Here is a 24,873-nt window from a genome sequence, read left to right on the forward strand (position 1 = left end):
GCTTGCTATCCTCAGTGGACAAGAGCAGCTCTGCTTACCTGTGCTGATGAGGGAAAGACGTTTGATTGATGTATGTTCTGCTTCTCCTTCATGTTGTGTTTTCACTATTGGATTTCCTTGACTGATAGTCTGAAAAGCCTTACTTTTTATTAAAAAAAAAAAAAAGAGGAAAAAAAAAGAAAAAAAGAAAAAGTAGAGAAGGCCAAAGCTCTTTGTTTTAAGTCAAGAAAAATGTCAGGAACTTTCACATCTTAAAACTATTTCATTGTTTATGTCTTTCTGTAATAGCAAATGTTTGTTCTATAATTATTCCATAATTAATGAGATTTGACGGAGTAGCTTTCAACATAGAGTAGCATGTCATCTCCATGAGATATTTTTCTTTCATTTTTATATCATTCACCTGCCTGAGGTCTTGATAAATGGACTTGTTTATTAAATCTCATTATTTTACAGCAAGGTAAATGATAGCCACATCTAGCATCTGGTAGCAGCTGTAACACTTCTATCAGGAGAGTACCATATCAGCAGTTTCCTCAGCTACGGGTGCTTAACTAGTGGAATTACAGATCCCAATGTGTCAAAGTATGTGGTAGATGCTTATCTTTTAGTATGTGAGCTGTCTTTCAAATGCATGCTGGATTTGGACCTGAGCTTCTTAAATACCATTGGATTTATCAGAAAACGTTCTGCAAATTCCCACTACTACTTACAGATCTTTTAAAATTTGGCATTAAATCTCCTTTATTTCAACCTTTTAAAAACTCCTTCTCCACAGATCTCTATAATGGAATTTATTACTTTCGTATGTACTTGGATGAAAATGCAGGAAAACAGAGATTGTTAGTCAAATTGAGTGTTCATTTCTTTTTTTTTTAATTTGCTTTCTTTTTTAATAGCTTGGCATTACTATTGTTTCTATTGTTTGCATTCTTTTTTTTTTTTCCTTTAATCTGGTAGGCTGTTTCACCATTTCATTAGGCAGTAGGATCTCTATCACAAGCAAATCACGTATTCCAGCCCAGCAGCTTTTGTTACAGAGGGGGAAGCTTCTGAACTGTTGATGAAAAAATGTAAGGGAAAACAGCTTCAGCTTATGTTGTGCTTGTTCCATAAGACATAGACTAATAAATAAATGCTGGGATGAATGGTGAGACCTTAGTGAACCCTCTGATTGTCATTACATCCATTTATTTACTCTCATCAGAAGCACTTCTGAAATGTTTTTAAATTCATTTGGGTGGATTATAAATGAATGGAATACTTTTGCAATCATACCAATTTATCACTAATTTACTAATCACCAAATGTAAGTAATAACTCATATTATGAATATCAAATTTATTTAGTACTAAAAAGTACCTATGTTCCATAATAAATTCTAAAACTCATTGCTAATTCTGCTAGACTTCATTGAATCATATGCTTGATTTCTTTGGGCTAAATGAAGGCCCTTCTGATTACCTATTGTGCTGAAACCTTAAATAAACTGTCCTTTGGTCCTTTTCCTGTACTGACCATGTACAGAGACATTTAAGTGAGAAAGGGCCTAATTATATTCTGGAAGTATTTTCTTGTGGAACTCTTCTACAAGATACCTTTAAGGCCAAGGGTCTACAAGCCTTTAAAACCTATTGAAAGCAAACTCTTGAGAGTTACGTTTGGGTTAGAAGTGTATAAACCTTCATGCATCAAAGCAGATTGGGAAGAGATTTCCCTGTAGCCATATGATTTCAGAGTGAACCAGTGTCTGTATTCTTTCACCTTTCTGAAAAACAGCTACCTCATCACAGTGAGATTCTGGAGTTGTGTCAGCCTGAAAGCAATGTACCAAGTCTGATGATTACTTCTAGCTTCAATTTTGAATATTTGAAGAATTTCCTGAACTACTGTTTTTGATGAGATTACTTTCAGTGGTTTTGGCTGTGTAGTGTATGTTTTGGCCTTATGCCTTCCAAAAGGCTTTATTTGTAAATCTGCCAGGGCAAACAGCATGGTTTCCATTTTTTTTTTCCCTCAAGTATTTCTCTAAGACTGGACCATTAATTATGTCATAATATTTGCTCTTTGGACACTTAGCAGTCATCCTCATTTAAAGAATTGTTCTGTTCCTTTCAAACACATTACGATCAATCCAGCCCAAACAATGGGAAACAGTCCGTAATGTCCTGGGGAAAGTTCCTGTTCAGATCCTTGCTGTGATCTGCTCTGTTGGGATCTTAGATTCTTTAAAACAGTTTTGGTGAGAGTTCACATTTTTATCTATCAGACTCTAGTCTTCCTGAAAACATATCAATAGTGCATCTTGGATTAGGCTATCCCTTTCATGTGCACAAAATTTAGTTGCTGTTACCTCATGCAGTACTGAGGGGGAAAAAACTGCCTGACAGCCACAGCCAAAGAGGTCCTTTGGGAGTGATGTGTCCTCTCTTACACTATTGTTGCCCAGTGATGGCATCAAATTATCCTAAATCTTCTCTAAATTAAGTAGAAATTTTAATAATGTGGGGTTTATCTAGAGAAATCCCAACTAGCCTAAAAAGTAACTGTAAGTGTCGTCTGTCTATGCTGTCCATCATTTAATGAGCAGTATCTGTAGGCATATTTTTAATACTTGAATACCATCAGTAGAATGTAGTCAAAACAGATGCATTGCAGATACAGTGTATTGACTTTAATCGTAATCCTCTAAATATAGCAGGGTGTGTTGTCTGACTCAACCTCTATGTACCATTTGAAATATGAGCTCCAGTTTTGGAGATACTACCATAAATGAATATACTTTATTCTTTCGAGAATTTGACTATCATTAATTGTTATAGGGGGCTTACTTTAAAAATTATCTGAATCTACAAACATCCAGAAGGGGAAACAAATAAAATATGAAATGTAAAGTGCAGTGAAATGGCACCTTTAAGCAATTTTTAGTTGAACATAAATGAGATGTTTTCTCTTATTTGGACAAAATTTAAAATTTAAAAACCTGATTCTTTATGTAGAAACATAGATCTCTTTATCTACAGTGTATGGTAAAGTATTGCTTTCTGTCTCAGACTTTGTTAGTCTTTGTTTTGAGCATCAGCTAAAATGTTCACGCTAGCTTTGAATTGTTTATCCAAATATTTCTGCCATTTTCTGTATTTCAGCCGCACGCAAAATTTGCTGTACGAGTGTTGATACCACCTGAAACCCACTTGGTGTCAGTTTACAAATGAATATAACCTCCTCACCTCAGATTTAGATGTTAGTTCCTGATGTTGCTGTGCCATGAGGGATGTGCACGTTCCATCAGGGTCAGTTGGGATGTTGCTCACCCAGTGTCCTGGTTTTCTGTAGGAAACGCTATCCGGCCCATCGCCCTCCGCGCAGTGTCTGCCATTGCCCGTGCTCTCCCAGGATTTCCCATCTTGGCAACTGGAGGCATCGATTCTGCTGAGACTGGCCTTCAGTTTCTGCACAGTGGGGCTTCTGTCTTACAGGTACCGCATCTTTCTTTAAAATGTTAACGTTCAGCTAACTGTGATTAACATTGTAATGGATCTTCCTTTCATGCATTTGGATAGTGCGGAGTTTCTACCACTGAAAAGAATTTTCATGTTTTTAACTTCATACTGCTTGCTAAGAGACATTCATTTCACATGAAGGAGGAGGAAGAGTTGACAAAAGAAGACTTTGTGCGTTACCAATACCAACCTGGGAAAAGGCTGACCATGAGTCTGTTAGTATTCATTATCTCTGGCTGAGATGATTTAAAATTTAAACATCTCTCTCCCTTGTCATACAGACAGGGTTGGCACAGGGTTAACCTAGACCTATCTGTTCTTCCTGTATTCTGTTCTTCTTTTCTGCAAAGAGCCTTCTCAAGGTGAGAGGGCTTCCAAAGAGTACTATGTTGGTCTCACAGGGAGCCAGTTTAAAGTAACTTTAGTTTATCCAGGCATCTGTGTCCCTTAAGGATGTTCATTGAGACGGGAGGCGAGCGCTGCACCCACTGCATGAGGTGCTGGCGTTGCACTGGAGTCAGGTGTCAGCTGCATTCAGCAGTCAGGCTCTTTGCATTGCCTGAGGCTGGTTTGAGCTGCTGGCCACACAGGCATTGTTGCTTAGTCCCTGTCCTGGAAGGAAGCCTTGGTGGCCTCGTGTTACAGGCACCAGGAAACTGGCCGAAAATCAGCCCCTTACCTGCTCTGCCAGGCATGTCAGGGTACCACTGCAGCATGTATGTTAGAATGGCTGAGGAGCAGGTGGTCTTTATGGTCCATTGTTCCATTGTATATTGTTACATTCTGGTAGATGTTCAGCCCGTTTATCTGTTGGTCCCACCATAGACAACAGCAGCTGTGGATCCTGTGAATATCGGCTTTGTGTCACTCCATGGGATGACTAGAGTGGTTTCATTCCCACAATTCACTTTGACATTGAAATTAGATTCAGTGTGACCACCTTTTTTACACAGCTACAGTGACTGCTGCGATTAGTCATTTGTTTGCTATGCTTCACCAAAAAAAAAAAAAAAAAAAAAAGCCAGCTCAATATTTTGGTTTGGTTGGGTTTTTTAATGCACATCAAAGTTAGCATCTCTGGAAGCTGAAGCAGAAGGCTTTTTTACATACTTGCTATGTTCCTTGGATTTATTAATACAATTTGCTTTTTTTTTTTTTTTTTTTTTTAAGTTGTATTAAAGTGATTCAAACTTTCCTTTTTCATGGACAGATAAAAGATTGACCTTTCTTACACAATTGTCTGAGAGCTTCTTCCATATAAATACTAAGTAGTGGTGCAAATTACATGGCAACATTTGTCTATAAAAAAAAATTAGGATTGGCAAGGAAATGTTTTTAGTGCTCTAGATGCATTTCATTTGTTATTGCTAATAGAGCTGCACGTTCGATGGCTTTGTCTGCAGCAATGTTACATGATCTGAGCTACACAGAATGAAATGATTTTCTATTCTAGGTCTGCTGTATCTATTTCTGGATGACTAAAAATCCAGGGGTTTAATGTCATTTTTGCACTTCTATTTTATATAGACTGTGTTGCTGCTTGGTTTTTATTCTTTATTTTCTTTTCCTGTTGGTTTGTCCCAATGCTAATGGGGAAATTGTGAAATATAATTTCATGCAGACATCCCGGTCAGTGCTCAAGAGAAAGACTATTTGATTTACAAGACATTCATTATTGTTTTTCTTCTTAGTAGTAATCAAATTCTCTGAAACTGGCTTCCACAAATGACTCAGATCTATACAGATCTTTTGCACTTTACAGAACAATTTCTCTTTTCAACAAATTTTTCGCAGATATACTGAAAAAACTCGTATTTTGTCCTTAGATTTCACCAATTTAACTTAAGTCATCTCTAGAACTGATGTTAAACTCCTCTGGATCAAAAATATCCTCAGTTTGAGTGGTTTATTTCTGTTTCACTAAAGTAGGGAAGCCATTTAAACTAATCTCAGATAAATGGATTTTAAAGTGGCTGGTATAGGTAAGGATCTGAACTAGTTCGATTACATCCATTTTAAAATAAGCCTTTAGTAAGCTTCATGCAAGATTGTGAATACAGGCCATAAGTCTTTCCCTCATGATGGGAAGGACATATGGAAGGGAGAAGGAAATGAGTAATCTCTATTGAGACTCATGGAAGAAAGGCACTTACTGGGACTAGACTGAAATGTATTTGCTTTTCAGATGAGATACATTGTGATAGACAGAAGAAGACAGCCTCATCTTCAGAGGTCATCTTTGGACCCCAGTTAGGATTATGAGATTCATTTCCATTGTTTTCCTTCTAAACAAGGTCATACAAATAGCCAACTAATATTCTTTTCCCTGAATCCCTATCTCTTGCATGTGTCCTTGGTATCAAATGCCCAACTCGCTCCTTCAGCAGTCCCAACCTCTGTTGTTTACAGCTTTGACATTCATTTCTGCTTTCTCAGTACTGACATGCAGTGAGTACAGAATTTGTAGACAGCATCAAATAAAGTGATCTGCTGAATGATATTTAAGATTCACTGCATAGCAAGTCCCTGAGTTAAACAGGTGGAAGCTGGGACTATACTGCGGAAATTCTATATGTGTCTGATAGCTTTATCTAAAGTATCTGCTTTGGATACTGTTGGAGGTGGTTCTGAAGAGACACTCAGACTGACACAACACTGCACATTTTGTGATCTGATTTCACATTTCCAAAGCCACAAGGATGCCTTATGACTGATCCAGAGGAAGGAAGCAAGCAGCCTGGGCTTCTGCAGTGATGGAGCCACCTCTGTGCTCAGCTGTGCCAAAGAGGCAGTGGGCTTAAAGCTGGGGTGTGTCGCTGCTCTCAGCACCCTGTTACCCAGCAGTGCTTGAAAAGGGTAGGGGCTGTCAGATCACCCAGCACTGAACATGGTCCCATACTGCAGGGCAGCACAGGCTGTACTGATCTAACCATGGAGCCCCACTCAAGGGAAGCCACTGCCCTTCCCCTCCTTGTGTCCCAACAAGAGTCCAGTGTCTTCTCTGCCGTGGGAGTGGGACATTCAAGGCCTAGGATAATAAGAAGGCTTTGTGTGAGTTGATTTCATTGCAATGTAGCATATCTGTTAGAAGAAAGGTTTATGAATAATAAATGTTCTTACATTAAAACGAGATCAGATTTTCCTCTGCAGATATTTCACCTGCAATCAGTTCTCCATAATTTTTTCCAATTGCTTTTATTTTTAAAACATGGGGATTTGTCTTTCATTTGCAAAACCTTCACACACAGGATTGCAAGTCAAGAGTCAGGTGGTTAGCCATATTTTGCTATATGCCATAACCACCTCAAGTGGTATTAAGCAGGTATATTAGGAAATGGTGTGGGGAGAGAAAGATGTTCTATCCCCTCCTTTAGAAGATGGAGTGTAACATCTTAGTATTGTTACTCACAAAACAGTTTGGATGTAAAGAATTTTGTAGCAGGTATGGAGAACAAACTAGATTATCGTAGTCAATAGTAGCTGGGCTAAAGATTTTATACAGCAATTTAACAGAGCATTTTTCCCCTTCATGGATTTCAGAAACACTTGCAAAAAGACTCCCAATAGTTTTTTAATTTCTCATTAAAGATGCTGAAGCATTTCAGTCATTCTTCAGCTGATTCCATAGCATTGTAACTTTTTTAACATACCTAAATCTACCAACCCCTTTTTAGTACAGGCATTAAATAAATAAATATAAAATATTTGTATAAAATAATAATATGGAGATAATCTTACACTCATTGTATACCAGGAGCTCCACAAATGTCTAGAAGCACTTGTGATACCTGTCATTCTTACAGTTTTCCAGTCAGGCTGAGGTATTTTTATTTCTAATTTAAGTACCTTTTTCTTAAGCCCAGATTTATCAAAAATAGATGTATATCAAATTTTTTTGCATGTTTTGAAACATGCATGTGATTTACCATGTCACACTGATGGTTTGTTAGATTTTTGCAAGGTTTTGAAAAAGACATACAATTTTTAAAGTAATCTTGCTGCAGGAAATTAAAATGGGAAACAATTATAGAAAATTCCAGTGGAAAGAGAAAATGCATTACGGAAAAAGCAATAAAAGCATAAAAATATTAAAGTAAAAATCACTTCACAGTAGTCTGTATGATTCAATTGTAGATCAATATTGTGTAGTTAATGCATTAGCAGTAGAGCATTAATTTGCAATTACAGCAGGTGATCTGATTCTCTGTGTTCTGTCCACTGACATAAATGACCTTTTGTTGAAAGAGACTCTGTAGTCATTATTTCTAGCAGATGTAACTAAAAAAAAAGAGGTAGAACAAAGGGGTACTTTCTGAAGTATACCTGTTTCATGGTAGAACCTTTCAGCATTATACTCTGGTATAGAATACTTTGTTCATCTGGAATATTGCTCATTTTCATGTAAAGAATACGGATTCCTTTTCAAATAAATGTCTTCTCTCACAAAGTTTAGAGGTCACATATGTCCTCAGTTGCAGAAATGGATGTCTGTAGGGTTTTCTACCCAGTAATGATTTAAAATCCACCCATGGAATGCTGCTTCTCAAAGCAGCACAGGCAAAGAGCTGTGGCTTTGCCCTGAGCCCTTTCTCTGACCCACCTTCATCCTCCCTCACCTCGCTCTTGTCCTGGCTGGGATGCCTGCCTTGCAGTGCCGTTCCAGTGGGCGCTGTGCTCTTGTCCTCACCACGTTGTGTTCAGCCCATGTGCACCTGCTGCCTCCAGGCCTTGCCCCGTGGCCCTCCTCATCTCTCGGGCAAGGGAAGAGGGTGGGAGTGTGCCCCAGCACAGGCAGAGCTGCCATGAAGCTGGAGCTGCCCCACGCCCCTCTCTCCTGCCCAGCACCACTTGTGGGTGGGACCTCAGGAGGAAGAAGAAAACTGTTCTGGAAATGGGACAGCCCATCACAGGAAAGCAATAGTGATGAGTTTTGCCTCTGTAAGATAAACTCTCCCTCCAGTGTGGAACACGGTGGTTTTTGTGAGACTGCTTGTGGATTTTTAACATTTTCAACAAGCCTTCTTGTTGGTACCTCTTTGGAACAAAAGTCTCAAGGGATTCAGGACAATTGGATTATTATTTTTTCTTCAGTAGGCTTTTTACTGAAGCATTTAGCTGAGAGATTTTTATAACAGCAGGATGGCCCTTTGTGCGTCAATAAACAGGCTTTTCCATCACAAAATCGTGGGACTTGATCCATGAGACAGTATTGTTATTGTACTTGTGCAAATGTGAAACCCTGTAAGGAGCTCTATACCTTTTTTTATGGCTACAGAACTGCAAAGTAGAGATCTGGTTCTCCATGTACTTCATTACTCTTCTTTTTAGTCTGTGTCAGTGTCTGTTGAAGTCAGTGAAGACTCCAATACCTTAGTTAAGTGAGGATTAGATCAGGCCAAAAAATTCTCATCTTGGAATTACCATTCATGCCATTTAGTGCAGACTAAAGAACTAAAAGGCATTCAAATCATGGGAGTGCAGAGCAGGGGAGTGAGGGAGCTGGCCCTGTGTTTTGAAATTCCAGGTTAAGTTTCTACTGATAATCATTGGGGAAAAAATACTTTGTCTTGCAATGAATAGCCATGATTTTGAATGCAGACAAAGAATCCTTTGTCTCAGCCCTGTATGAGGAGAATGCAGTCGGGTGAATTGCTGCAAGTCTCAAACTGCCACAGGGTGCCATAAGTGTGGCAGAGCAAGGCTGTGCTTCTCCTGCCTGGACTCCCAAAGAGCCCACTGCCCTTCCTCTGCCCCCTGCCTATCTTTACCCCAGCACATGGGGGGAACACAGGCTGCAGGCTTTGCTCTGTGCCAGGAGAGAGTGCTCCAAGGGCGGATAAGCCCTAGAAGAGGCACACTTGGGCACCAGCTGGACGCTGTGAAGTTTCTGACACAGGCTGCTGCTTTAGGGGTAGAAGAACAAAACCTCTCTGTACAAAGCTGTCCATGACACAGAGAAGTTAAGCTGCTAGACCTAATTCTTCTCTCATCATTAAAACTGATGAGGGAAGAATAGGTTGCTGGATGCAGTGTCAGGCTACAAAAATGATATGACACAAGATTCGAGGGATGGTACTTTAAACCCACCAAGATTTTTTTTAAGGAAAAAAATGCCACTTAAGGCAAAACCACTTTTCAGATGTAAGTCCTTTGATTGAGATAAGTGTAGTCTCCTGTAGAAAGAAAGTTTTTAGACTGTATTTCCAAAGAAACTTGATAGGTATTTGTACATCCATTTGAGTATCTTCCAGCACATTTGAGGTTTTGTGGCCATTTGCACTGAAATTTGCCAGAAGGGAGAAAGTGTTTTACTCTAACAAATTTTGAGAAACAGAAAAGGCAAAGGAGAGAGAGTAGCTGCATTCCTTCACTGTAAGCACAAGCACACTATGAGCTCACCTTTATTAGACCTCTGAGAACCCGCATGGGACAGCGCTGTTAGGATTGTGTCAGCCACAGGAAAGGCTTTAATTGGCAGTCACACCTTATTAGACGTCAGAGAACCCAACCAGGAGACACAGAGCTGCTGGAAGCCAGATATCATTAGCTCCACTGCTCACAGAGCCACGCACTGAGAAAAGTCTTCAATGGATACAGCACTGAATGGAGTGGCCGTTCTCTGCAGAGATGAAATTTGCAGTACATGCAGAAACAAAAGAAGGAACAAAGTGCTGTTTGAACGTGTCGACATAAAATCCTAAGAAAAATGAATGTGAAAGAGAGAAAAGAGTTGGGACAGACATACCCAAGCATTCACTTCTGAAAACATTTCATTATTTTCTGTTTTTTTCCTAGCCCAGTGCTAATTACAGAAATTCAACCTGTTCTCAACTGTCTGTCTTTGCTAATAAAACAAAAAGTAATTAGTGAACTGCCACACTTGCTCCATTATAGACGATTGGGAGAGAAATTGCTAATTGATAGTGAGAATCTTCTGTGAGAATTTCTTTTAAAGGAAATCAGAATTTGACAAAAACAATCTATAAAGTTTTTTTGTTATGGTTGTAAAAGACATCAAATTAGAACAGGTTTTCATTATTGATTCTTACATACTATTTTGCCATTTTTAATGAAAAATTGCAATATTCAATTCAGCACATTGTAAAGTTACAGACAAAATTCAACACTAATAATGCCTTTTATTTTGTGCAGTTTTGCATTAGTTCTACATTTTATTTCGAGCTGCTTAGGGGAATTATCTATTAGCTTTCCTTTTTTTCTGCTCATTTCACCAGCTAGTAAATGAAGTCTGCATAGATAGGATTGTTATTTCATAAATTTGTAAGAATGAATTAAAGCTCATTCTGTAACAATTGCTATTTGTCATTCTTGTAATGAATTCTCATGCAAAGTAGTTTCAACTATCACTGTATGGTAATAATTATTTACTAACAATTAGGTCTCAGCTGAGCATCAGTTCAAATGCTGCCCTATAGAAGTCACTCCTGGCCTCTGCAGGGGATTTGTTCTCCTGGGAGCACTGGGTCTGCTCCCCTTTGCTGCTCTGCCTGGGTGTCTACCCTTCTTCCCTGGGTCTGGCAACACAGGCACTTTCAGAATTGAGGTGATGGGAAGAATAATTGCTTTGGCAATATGTTTTTCTCCATCTCTCCCAAGGATCCACAATATTGCTCATCCTTTGAAAACCCAGTGCTGCTGCACCTATTTTTAATGTGGATTCACGCTGCTGGTGTGGATTCATGCTGCTGCTCTCTTGCATGAACATGCACAGAGCTGTTCTCCATGTAGATAAAGCACATGGTGTGAATTGACACCAAGCGAGGTTTGTTTGAAGTTTACAAAGTAAATGCAGCATGGAGATGACTCTTCACAAGAGTCTTGGTTAATTGTTGATGAAATTACAGGCAAGTTGTTCTACTCAGCTCAGGTTGCTTTCAGACATGAAGACTGAGTTCCCTTGAGTACATGTGGAGGTGACTGGAAATTGAATCTGAAACTGTACCCGGCTCCTTGTTGGATATTGAAAATAAATAGAAGGCAAGATAACCACAGTGGAAAATGCTGTTTCTTTATTCCTTTCTGCCATCTCCAATAATTACTTAGGAAAATTCCCATGGGGTTGGTTTTTCTGGGATTTTTTTTGTGTTATATGTGTTTTAACCGTAGGAGACTTGTTTTCCAAAAAGGGAGAACGTAAAACATTCAGTATTGCAAAACTCTGCCATCATAGTTCTTCATGGAATTGTCAGTCATACACAGAAAATACATGTTTAAGAAATTTTCCTTTTTGTATCATAGCAGCTTTGTTAATCTTTCAGTCAGAGGATGTACCTGGCAGTGAAAGGAAGAAAGGGAAAGCAGGCAGTGGAAGAGGCTGTGCTCAGGGAAGGCATGGTCCTGGAGCCCACACTGGCACAGGAATGCACTGCTGTGCAGCTCCACTGGGGCTTGGTGCTGGGCTAGCTGCAGTTTGGTCACTGATCTTCCACTTTTCCCAGGGTAGAAAAGTGGGGTTTTTGCCCAGGAAGGAGGAAGCAATAATTTTTGTCCTGTTACAGCACAAGCCCCCTGACACAGCTTGATCTGACTGAGGAGGGGTTCTTTTATCCGTGCAATTAGAACAAAAGAAAAAAGAGAAATCATTATTTTTCTAAGCTGGTATTTTGGAAGCTGGCAGTACATTTAAGAAAAGGTTTAACTTCCTTCAATGTCATGAGTTATGTTGCTGCTTTTCTTGCTGATATTTATTATTTGGATGGAGATAGGTAAAACAATCCCTAAGGAAATGTGGAAGTGGGTTTTTATCTCCTACACGAAGGATTCACAGGGTTAGAACTATTTTGTTCACATGAATCTCACTCTTCAATGGACACAGCAGCTGCTGCACAAATTCGTACAGGCAAGCTGATAAAGGATGAAAGTAATTTTAGCTGAAATATAATGTGAGAGTACTAGAGGGAAAGACTCACAAGGATGAGGGGTTAATCATTGCAGGACTGAATTGAGGTTCCAAGATATAAAAATTGCTTTTCTGTTTGATTTTGAGAGGTCTGCAGCTTTCAAAATTCTGGTCACAGGAGGATGTCCCTTAGTAGATGGTTCTCATTAGAATTTGTTGAAAATTTCTTTGAGGGAACTGTTTTTCATTGACAAATTTCATTTAATCAAAATAGATCTCAAGTCCCTGCTGTGTCTGATTCAGAGTGTCCTGGGATGAACACTGAAGGTCTACCCTGAAACTGTTAGGCATTAATGAGACTGACTATTGCCAGTGATGAGGAAATAGTTATTCTGTCACAGAGAAGTTTAAGCATGGAAAAGTTTTCCAGTTTAGACTGATAATCAAAATTCTAAAAACGTGTGGAATTAACACATTTAAAGAAAAAAATATTATTTGGGTGAATCAAATCTGTTTCAATCTTTTTGCAACATATTTTGGTTTTGACCTTTTCATTCCAATTAACTTGGATTGCAAAACAGACATTTTCAAGTTAAATGGAGCCATTGCATTCCATGTTGTCAAACAGTACATGTTGGTAATTCTGAAACTCTTTTCCACATGATTTTTAGAACACCATTCTTTGCTGAAAAGTGTGCTTTCCTAGAACTACTCTCATTTCTGACAAATGCACCTTTCCAAAAACGGGATAGGCCTGATTCTAGAGATGATGGTATTCCTGTTGGCTTGCTCTCAGAAACCAAAACTTAAAAACACTGCAAACTGCGGTGTAATGTTACTTGATGAATTTTATCATCAAACCACCAGATCTGAGTGACTTAATTGGTACCTGCTATAGAAATTTCTTTGGAGCTGAAGGGTATGGCTTGTGGAAATGGGTCAAATAAATCTACATCTACCTGACACATCTGGTGATGCTGTTCCAGCAGCTGCAGAACCACTGGGAAAGCTGAAGGATGTAATTTTCCAGAACAGTACTTATAAGAGAGAGGCAAGACCTTTGGGTGTTAAGAAATGAAATATGATGTGATATTCAGCATGTATTTAAAGGTAGTTGTAGAACCTCTATATGTGATTGGACTGTTTACACAGGGGAGTTAGTTCATCTGCTTTCACAGCTATCATTCATTTTGTAGATCTGCAGTACAATGATACAATTTGCTATACATGGCTGATTATGAAGCTGTTTCCCAGAGTCCTCAATGCTCAAGGCATGTGGAATCGTATTTGTTTTCTTAGGAAAGATGATCATGATCAGCACTTTTTTTGGTGTATGTGCCCACCTACTGCATAAAGGTCCACTTTGTAGTTCCAAGAACTGACAGAATGCTTTAGTGAGATAAGGAAATATAACCATTCCTCTAGGGGTGGTTGACAGGGAAAAAAAAACACAGTTACCTCAGGGAGCCTTCTGAAAATTCTTGATTTATTCTGCATTTCCCCTCTCAAAGACATGGGATACAAAATTGCATCATTCAGGGTCCCTTGATAAGTACCAGTTTCCCACCCCCAAACACCCAGTTTAGCTATTTAGATCAAAGATACATTAATTGGCAGTGGAGAACTTGGGGGGAGGAAAAATACATTTGAGTAGGCTAGGAATTAATGCATTGGATAACATTCCTAAAGGATCCCTTATAGTGCTCTTATCTCCTGCCGTGCCCTCCTGATAAGTGGCTAATGGATTCTCAGCTTTTTTCTCCCCCTTCATCGCTGGCTACTCACAACTGCCCAGGGTTGCTGGAGTGTACTACACGAACAAGATCTGTCTTGCAGACTTTGACCCCAAAGTCAGGTGCTTTGAGGTCTCTCTGCCAGGAAGAGTAGCCATCCCCCTGGTGCTGGGGAAGTGTTTCTGTAAGCCTGTGTCATCAGGCTGCTGTGGCTTCAGCACACGCTGTGGGGCCCTTCCTGCTGCCCAGCTGCTGCCTCCGCATTCCCGTACCTGCGGTCCCTGCCTCCATGCTCCCCAAGTGCCAGCTCAGCTCTGCTTCACACCATGGCAGCATTATGTTGTCCTGTTGTAGAGAGGATCCAAGCTGTTGCAGGAAATAAAGCATTTATCCCATAAGCTTGTCTTGCATAGGCTGGAGACCTTCTTCCTTTAATTTGAGCTCCATTATTTACTGACATTAGCCTGCACTTTTGATTATAATGACTATTTATCTCAAGATTGTCTGATGAAATTTCTTGAGGTATAACAAAATATCTGAAATTCTTCACTGACCTACTGAGACCCACAATGGCATAGAACTATCCAGTCCTTTTTTTTTAATTTATTTTTTCAATATAGATTTCTTAAGCCATATGTGAATGGTTGCCTGCTTTTCAGAGCCTGGAGTTATTAGCATCTTTGAATCTTCTGTGTGTTATCCCTCAAAGTATCACTAGTAAGCCCTCCATTCATTAGGACTTGTAAGTCTCAGACTCAGTAAAAAAGGTTAGGTGGGTTTTTTTTCCCCATAATTCAGACAATTCATAGATGTAATATTTGATTCCTTCAAACTGCTTTCTGAAAACTGTATTAGACTCTGAAACAAATAGTAGTTCATTAGCTCATGTATATTAGTTCAGTTGTAACATTTTAAAAAGGCTATCAGCTATCATGCAATTCAGTTTTGCGTTGATCCAGTATCTGAAGACTTGTTAAGTAACATCCCATCTGCTAATCTGTATCTCTAGAGTCATTTAAGCAGCTAATGTGAGTGAATCAAATCTTTCCATCTGTACTATATCAATATTTTGGAAGCTTTTTCTTTTCACAAATTTGTTCTTTAAAACAAAGAGTCTCAAGGTTTTATTCCTGAGATTGTACCACATTGTCTGATAAACCCTAATGTTCTTAATCCTACCAGCCTCCAGCAGAAGTACTAATTAGATAGAAAGGATAATTTAGGCTACATATTTAATGTTCTGGTAAGTCGGTGTTCAACGAGACATGAGGAGGAGGCAGCCTTTCCATAGACTTTGGTGTCCTGAAGGTTGTATGCACAGAAACGCCTCTCAGAGGAGATTTTATTTGTCTGTATGCTCTCACATTGCAGCTCTTGACACATTATTATGAGCGCTGTGTCAGACAACCTGTGCAGCGTCTGCTGCTTTTTGCTTTGGAGATCTGGGCACATCTAAATTATTGTACAGGGGCTAGAAAACATACATTTTCATTTCCACAGGCAAGAGCTATGCAGCATATAGATTGCATGGACCAGAAAGATCTCCCTTTAGTCAAGTCAATTTTTGCTAGCTCCCTTTGAGAATAAATCCTAAATTGTGTATGTCTCACCCAGATTATCATAATGCTTTTGCCCTCTACAATAAAATTAGCTTTTTAATGTTGGCGACTCATGTAGATACACAGGTGGGCACAAATAGAATCCTTCCTGAACCATCTTGCATTCATTCACAGCTTCGGGGATTTTTTCCTAGAAAAGAATCCTAATCAATAGAACCTAATCAAGAAAGCAGCAGCTTCAACTGTACATTAAATAACAGATTAGACATTCATAAATGTTTCTCCAACAAGAAGGCTAATTTATGTCTTCAATACTTATCAGGAAGAATTTTTGACAGAAAAAGAAAGCTTCTGCAGGAAGATGATTAATGCCAAAATTGAAAACATACTATAGTATAAAATAGTAGACCTTTTGTTTACCATTTGAGCATACCAGTAAAAATATTTCAGAGAGAGTCAACCAAATTAATGGCAAAGCACAATTGTTAATGCATTGTAACCCTCTCACAGGTATCTCAGAGTTGTTTATCTCTTTGCTGTGGTCAGAATATTAGAAATCGTGAAGTCAAAGGCCAATTTCTTAATCAAATAGCATTTTGAGAGCTATTTTATTTACAAATCCTGTGCAGTGAAGAACCAAAGATGAAATAAGTCTCCATCTTTTGGGGAAGCAAGATGGCATTCTGCTAAATGCTAGAATTTTATCATTTGAAGGGGGAAAAAGGCAAAAAGAAAGCAGCCAGTGAGACCTACAAATATAAAAGCATTTGAGATCTCAGAAGGAGTTTAAATCAATGCACTGCCACAGTTACAGCACAGATGAAAGAGCCTGCTGTCTCAATTGCCAGGAAACTACTTAGAAACTCTCACTTTGATTTTTTTTTTGGTAGTCCGTTACATTACCACTAAATGCAATATACGGAGACATCACTGCTTTGATGTTGTACAGCTACAACAAATGGAAACTAATATGGTAGAACAGTCAAGCTATGTGATTTGCATTTGTATATACAAATATATACCCATCAATCTCCTTACTTCTAGACCGTGTATCACTGCCACCCATCTGCCTCCTTACTGATACTTCTGTTTTCATAAAAGTGACAATTATTTTACACACACATATCCTGGAGAGAGATACATATATTTCAGAGGGGTGTAAAAATTAAAATTTTCTCCAAGCTATTGTCTCCCAGAACAAATTCCTCACTTGCAAAGCCTTCTAAGAGTGCTTTGAAACAATTTCAAATTGGAGCACAACAGCTGCCAGACATTGCAGGATTTTTGTTCGCATGGATCTTGTCACACCAAGGATACTTACCCTTTTCTTGCAAAACAACTATTATTGAACAGGCTAGATTCTCTGACCTGCTCCAGTCTTTTGAGGTCATCTAGCAGTATATGAGATTATATGCAATTCCTCTTGTTGGGTAAAAGTAGTGTAGGGAAAAACTGACACAAGCATGTCTAGATCTGCATCTCCTCTGTGGCCTCTGCTGAAATCCCAGCTATTGATAGAATAGAAAAATGCAGGTAGGGACTGGGGTTCATTTTTGGCTCCATCTTCCCCATCATCACCTGTCCATCTGGAATTTTGCCATATAATAGTAAGTTTATGTAAAACCAGAAGGTCTTGGGGTAAGAGAGACTGCCCAGCCTGAGGAAGACTTCGCTTTTTCCTCTTCTAGTGTTACAGAAAAAGATTTCTCCTCTACAAGATCTCCCAAAGGGAAAATGCACTGAACAGGAATTGCTTTACTGGGTGGTCTGTCTGGAAATGCCTCAGGCCCTCTGTCCAAATTCTGCATGGATGGCACAGGTCTTCCACACAGTCCCTCAGGATATGCCAAAGTTTGGATAGTAACAACTTCCATTTTTGTAGAGAGTGAAACAGAAATTAATTTAATGTCTGGGTATTTTCCCCATTGCTTCTAGAAACAACAGGCTCTGGACAAAACTGAAAGGTCTTACACAGACAGAGCTCTCAAACAGTGCAGGGGATTTGCCTCTGTAAACGCCTCAGAAATTGGAATCTCTTTGTTGTGTAATGATTCTGCTAACAGCAAAGGCATTTACAATGCTTTGTGACTGATGTGGAAGTACTTGTCACCAGTAGTGAACTTTTCTTCATAATATATGAATTAAAAGTTTCAGATTTGTTTGAATATTTAATTAAAATCTTGTAACTTGTAAAAATTATTTTACATGATAATTATCTTCTTACAATTTACTCCAGTTCCTCAAGTAAAACTTGTAATGTCTCTAATTCCTGTGACAAAGTTAAACTCAGTTTTGATGTTTATTTAGTAATAGAACAGACTGGTCATTTATTTTTAAAGATGTCAGCAGAGACTTCTGTGGGCCTCTCCCATCATTGCATTTTGCAGAACAGTTTTACTTAGAGCCTTAACCTGTGATTCATTTTGCATCCCCATTCCCCAATCAGATAATTTGGTGTATGTTTACCAGTAGCCAAGTAGGTATTGTGTCTTTTATTATCTCAGGCATTTCTGTATAGATTAGAATTGTAACTTACAGTTGCAGCTTACACTGAGCAGTTTTAGATTTTGGAATACTGAGAGCACAGTGTAATTGATCATACATTGCATGTTGGCCCAGGTGTCTCTTTTGGGATGTAAGGGACAATCATTTGAGTCTGGATCTGGGAGAAAAGGCAGGAGATGCAATGTTAAAAATTAAATCATAGCAGTTCTACTACTACAATAGTAGTAGTAGTAGTAGTAGACAGAGCCAGGCAATGCAGTGAAACCAAGCTTGTGCAAACTTACCTCCCTGCATATTTGTGCAATAAGAATAATACATGTTGCCTGCCTAAACAGGAAAAATGCAGCACCTTTCTCATCCAGTCCAAATTCTAGTCCAAAGCTAGAGACCAACACATGCAAAACAGCAGGACAGCACTTGTCAGAAGTACAGCTGACAGCTTTGTTGTGACCTGGACTTCACTCTGCCCCATAGGATGCTCCACAGGGCCAGTCTCTCATCTTCCACAGCAGATACTTTCTGCTTAAATGTTTCAGGTGAAAGGCTGGGTCAGTGAACAGCTGAATGTTAATTTACTCATTAAACAGATCCACTTGGATTATTTAGGATTAAGGGATATTAAACAGGTGCCATCCCTGCTGTGCAAAGTCCCAGCACTGCCGCTTGCCAGACCTGGGCTGACAAACCACACGAGCAATGGGTCTGGGCGCGCTCTGCTTCGTGCACTTGTCCATAGGCAGCCTCTGTTGGCCACGGGGTACAGAGCACTGCTCTGGCACAGCACAACAGGGCTGTGTTCTCACTTGTGAAGTCTCAGTGCTGTTCAGCCTTTTGCTTCAGGGTCCAAAGGTAAGCACATTGTGCTGTGCCCGGTGGGTACCAGCCTGATGCTGAGGGGAGGGGCTGGGCGGGCAGGGCTGGCTGCAGTTCCTGCTGCTGCTCCATCGGTGTGCGAGGCACGGACATGGTGTACGCAGCGCTTCTCGCCTCCATCTCCTCCTGAGGTGCTTTAATAAGACATGACATGAGAGGTGGTAGCAACTGTTTTGGATAGAGCAATATCTGGGCTGCAGCAGAGGGGGCTCGGGCTCAGCCCTGAGCTTTGCAGGGAGGCAGGTGCCTGTTCCCAGTGCAAGCAGCTGGAGCAAAGCTGGGGGCGTTAATGAGGTGTGGAGATGGGCCGGTTCAGTTCTTCTGTGATTTTTCTGGATGCCTGAGTGAATCTCACCTGGTCTGTTGCCCTGGCACTTCTCTTGTGCTGAAAGGAGGACACAATGTCATTTAAACTGGTGATTCAGAGGCAGCCAGGTATGATGCTAAAAACCTCTCTCTGTGGTGTAGAAATTGTCATGGCTGATGGGTCAGGGCAACCTTTTATCGTGACTTTGTTCACCACCTTTTAAAATGCAGCTTCTACACTGATTGATGGAAGATACTGTAAGCCTAAAATACAAATCTCACCATCTGATTTGTGCAACATAAGCTCAGAATTTTGGAATTTGCCAAAAACATGGCAAAACTATTTCAGTTGGTTTTGTATGTGTTAATGTTTGAAGCTTTCTTGTTCTAGGAAAGGCCCATAAACATAAGCACTTGCTTTTATCCCAGTGAAATCAGTGAAAGGCGTATCTTTGGCTAATTATCCACACCACTGGGCACCACAGTCATAAGGTTTCTACAGAAGAGGAGGATTGTTTGAGACCACTTGTTTGTTCTAAGCCTTTCCATGTCACGTAACATTTTTCTTTAGTGCAGAGATTCACATTTTTCTTAAAAATTGCATTTTGCCTTCAGTTCTGGAACTTTCTTGGCTTTCCAGGGAAGACAAATAGTGCGCTGCATATAGAATCACAAGGATCAAATAGTTAGCTCTTAGTGTGTTATTATCTTCCATACATTTTTCTATTACTGCAGTTCATAACACTGCACCACAAGCTGGAAAACAGTAAAAGCCTCTTTATTTATAAGGTTATTATAGGTATCCTCATGTGTATCTCATGTGTATACATCCTGTCAAAATATTTCAGGATTTTGACAAAAGTGTCTGAACTTGTTTCAAGTGACATGACGTGGCTTTTAACTGCATTTTTTTTTACAGTTTTAGTATAAGAGTAGATAATACAAGTGTTAACCATGCATTAAAAAACCTAGAGAGTTCCTTGCTCTACAAAAAAGATTCAATAAGCATCAGTGGAATTTTGCAGTTAAATAACCTGTATGGGAAGTAATCATGATGCTGTCTATAATTGCCATCAAAAAAACAAACAAAAAAATGCCCATAAAAACCCAGTCTTGAAGCCTCTGGAAGTTATAACAGACCTAATTAATGCCCACACTGTTTCTCCAGAGAAACAGATTTTTTTGTTATGTAAATGCACCACATAGAGAATGTTATTGTGCTTGTTTTATAATTTGCCCTTATTTTTTTCCTGTTCATCAGTAATATATGGTATTTCCCAATGTGATGTGTACCTGTCTTCAGGAATGTATTGTCATTTCTGAAATGGGGAAAACAATAGTGTATTTCCTGTGCTTTTTAAGTGCTGATGTCAATTATGATCTAAAGTGTGTTTCCACATCCAAGAAGCGTGGATGTGTTTGTGCATGTCCGTGTGCACCAGTTCATGCTCTAAAGTAGGTGGCTGTTTCATTGCTGTGTTCACTATGTGTGCATGGAGTCAAGGTATAATCAGGAGCATTCCTTTCAGCTTTTACAATAAAAGCTGAATCAGAGGCTGAAAACACTGACACATCTGGAATTTCAGAGCATTTCCAGGGACTGATAATTAATGACACTCGATCAACCCTGCAGCTCGTCACTGATGGCTGATTAGAGTTTAGCTAATGAGAAGGTATTCAGACAACAGTCAGGGATTTTTTTTATTCAGTTGTCAGTTTGGTTGGGGATCTCTGTGGGCTTAAGCCCGAGCTGATAGCCCCAACATGTTCTAGAAGAACCCATGTAAATGGTTAGGCTATTTTCTTCTGTCAGTAGTTTTGTGTTTACATGTTAAGCTCTGCAGGTCAGGGATCACTATATGTATTCATATGTTTATAAAGCTATATTGCTATCTGTGCTTCTCAAGTACCTAAAATAAAGTGGCCTGGCCTCCCAGTTGCACTGAGTGGCAGAAGGGGATTGTTCTGTTCTGTGCCTGGCAATGCTCACCTCATACTAACAGGTCAGGTTAATGAGTGCTGCTTGCTGAGACACTTCCATTGAATCCAGAGTCATCTCAGGACTATCCAGTGGAATGACAAGAAACAATGGGCACAAACTGAAACAAAGGAAATTCCATTTAAATATAAGAAAAATGCTGCAAGGGAGACTGAACACTGAACCAGACTCCCCAGAGAGGTGTAGTCTCTGTATTTGGAGATATTCAAATCCTGACTGGATACAATGTTGGGTAGACTCCTGTAGTTGACCCTTCTCTGAGCTGGAGGTTGAACAAGATCTCAAGAAAGGCTTTCCAGCCTCAGCAAGTCTGTGGTTCTGTGATTTGCTAGGTTGGGACCTAACTGGTTATGCCTGTGCTTTCTGAACAGAGCAAGCTGGGAGATACCAGTGAGTGTCTGCAGGCAAAGCTCTGAGCACCGCTGGTGCTTTGCCAGTGTGCTGGTGTGCTCAGCAGCAGCTCCCCAGCAGGCACATCTGGGGCTGGCCTTGCAGGTTTATCTCTGAACAGCCCTCGGGTCTTGTCCAAGGGCTGCTGCTGGGAAATCTGGGCATAACTGTTGTTAGTGAGCCCTTTCTTTCCTGAACTGCAGTGGTGATATCATGACATAGGATTAAGCAGACAATAATCCTAAATTCTTGTAGTTCTTTCCCAGTGGGGTTGCAGGAAGGGTCACCTGATAATCAGTAAATCCAAAGAGTTTGCTAATTCCACATGCTTATCTGCCAGGATGGTGCTGATAACTGACTTGCATTTCGTAGGTGTGCAGTGCAATCCAAAATCAAGATTTCACTGTTATTGATGACTACTGCACTGGACTGCGAGCTCTTCTGTACCTGAAAAGCATTGAGGAACTTGAAGACTGGAATGGACAGAGTCCTGCAACTGTGTGTCATCAGAAAGGAAAACCAGTACCTAGAATTGCTGATCTGATGGGAAAGGTATGTTGTTTTATTGCCATTCCTGTATAATAACACTGTCCTGGTTTTGAATGTAATTCCATAATCATTGTATGCAGTTTCTGCTACTTACCTTGATTAATCACTGCTGCTGTCACAATTAGTCACCAAGTCATTTTCCTTCTGAATATTAACATATATGTAGGCAGCTTAAGAAGACAAACGTGAAATGACTTGATATGGGCTAACATTTTTCCTATAAATGTGATAGCTTCACGTGATTCATAACATCATGCCTTTAAAAAAAGTGTAGGACGTAAAATTACAAATGCATTAACAAGTTCTGGAACTGCTTGTTTTAATGAAACTCAAGTCCAGATTGATCCCAGTATTGTGGCAGAAGTTCCTAGGTGTTTCAGCCAAGGTGCAACGTTCAGGAGACATGCAAAACCCCTTTTGCACTGGCTCTGACCAGCTGAGACAGGTAGTCACAGACCAGCTGTCAGCTGGAACACAAGATCACGTAGGAGTGGTCCTTCAATCATCATACCTGATCATCATGTGGTCTTTCATGTGTGCTGCTGCCTAAACCCTCTGCAAGACAGGGAGGTTCTAGGTGAGGATTGGTGACACCAGACAATTTAATAAATGCTGCAAGATCATTTAAACCTAGAAAGTCTGTGATGAAATAGGAATGTAAATGGTGGTCAGCATGAAATCCTAACCTCTGGACTGTCTTTCCTCTCTGCTCTAGTAGTTCCCTGCTACAAAAGCATTTTTGGAGATTTTTGACAGATGCAATGGGTTGCAGCTGCCCCAGCCCTGCTCACCCCTCCACCAGGGCACCTGCTGATCCATGCTGAGAAGCAGGGAGGTGTAACTGGCTTCCTGCTGATGCCCGGCTGCCTCCTGCTCTAAGCAAAATACCTGCACAGCAGGGAGGCCAAGCTTTTGTTTCTGGTTACTAGAGGGGATCACTTTGAAGACTGATTTCAGTTATACATCATGCCTATTGATTATCCTTCCAAAAATCTGATGTACAACGGTTGAAAATGTTGTAAAAAGTAAAGAATTACAAAAGAATAGGATTTGGAGTGTCAAACGCCTCCAAATCTCTGCTTATCTTTGCTGATGACTGGAATTGGATTTAGCAGGAGATTAGAGATTCCTATATTGTTGTTGTTCTCTGTGGAGCTCTGAAAATTATAACATTACCTTCAAGGAGGAAAGACAATCCTATTCCTAAAGCTCTGGATAATACACTGCTTAAAAATAAACCAAGATGTAAGCAGTTTCATTTTCATCTACTTATGTTAAGCAGTTAAACCGGGCTCAAAGGGTTATAGCTAAACTTCTTTCTTTTAACACCTGTGGAAACCTACACAGCATTTTCAACTCGTGTTACAGATTCGTTGTAATTCTTCTTTAAAGCTGCACTCAGTGTTCTGTCTTTGTATTACCTTTGTATTTTACTAAACAGACAACCATTGTCAAAGATGTTTCTCACGTCCTTTGAAATGAGGAAAAATAATTGTAATTTTTAGGTTTTATTGCTTGTCATTACATCAATAATTAACTTTAAAGAGGTTGCATGAAAATATGCTTTAAGGAAGCATTTAATAATTCAAAGGAATCTTAACTTGAAACAGGTCACATGAAAAAGAATAAAAACAAAGCCCTATGTAATCTTGTGTGGCTGGCTCTGTTAGATATTTAAAAGACATACAGAATAAAATTGATTATGTATTCATATTTGCACTGAACTATATCATTGTAACATTGCTACTAAATAATAGCATTTAAAGTTAAGCAGGCTGCATTGTTGATAAGCTGTTGATACATATTAGGCATAAGCTGAGGATGGCTGTTTGTCCAGGAATGAACATTCAAGGGAAAAGGAAGAAAATATAACTCTGGTAACTGGAAACACCGTGATAAATGATCCTACTAGGGGCAATCAAATACAAAGACTTGATATCATTAATATTTATAATATCCTAATTAGCAAGACTGTGCCTAAGCAGTGTTATTAGTGTAACTAATTATGTTATCATAAACTAAGTTTGCAGTATTGTAGGAATCAGTATTCTTACTTTCATAAATTATTATCAATATTGGATTTCATGTACTTGTGCCTAGTAAATTTAGTTAAGTACTGTGGTTTCATCTCAATTCAAACACAAATATCTAACTTGCTTGGCAGCAAGTCATAACACACATTTGTGAGTCTCTTTCTAAAATTAATTCACTAAAAAGCATGTCCTTACTCTCTGTTTGGAACAGAGAAAATAACCTATTGATAAATTCTCAACCATAAAATAATGTGTGGGAATGTATATGTTATATATGAAGTAAAATGTGACTGTCAAAATCCTGTCTTATAGAAACATAAGGAGGTGTCCCACTTTGTGTTGGTATATACCACGAGATGAAATGCAGTTTCTTCAGTAAGACCTCATGAGAAGCTAAACTGCAACATTTGCCTAAAAAAAAAACCCCAAAACCCAAACAGACAAAAAAAAAGGCCACCTACCAAAAAACCAGGAATGATCTTCCTTTTTGTTATAAGATTATTATTATTTTCAAATAGAATCATAGGGATAGGAAGTTCAGATATTTGACATTTTAGTAATAA

At 39.4% G+C, this 24,873-nt stretch overlaps 1 protein-coding gene across 2 annotated transcripts in view; it reads left to right on the forward strand.

Moving 5' to 3' along the window:
• The window catches only part of DPYD (dihydropyrimidine dehydrogenase), a 345,448-nt gene that overhangs the window by 276,140 nt on the left and 44,435 nt on the right, over nucleotides 1-24,873 (forward strand). For both annotated transcript variants that reach the window (XM_005520957.3, XM_088060496.1), the window contains exons 19-20: nucleotides 3,337-3,479; nucleotides 22,101-22,280. In XM_005520957.3, the coding sequence (XP_005521014.2) occupies nucleotides 3,337-3,479; nucleotides 22,101-22,280 (323 nt within the window). The remainder of the gene's footprint in view (nucleotides 1-3,336; nucleotides 3,480-22,100; nucleotides 22,281-24,873) is intronic.

Source organism: Pseudopodoces humilis, chromosome 10, assembly GCF_049639895.1.
Source record: "Pseudopodoces humilis isolate 2021_Gansu_Grassland_sample_001 chromosome 10, ASM4963989v1, whole genome shotgun sequence".
Classification (NCBI taxonomy): Eukaryota; Metazoa; Chordata; class Aves; order Passeriformes; family Paridae; genus Pseudopodoces; species Pseudopodoces humilis.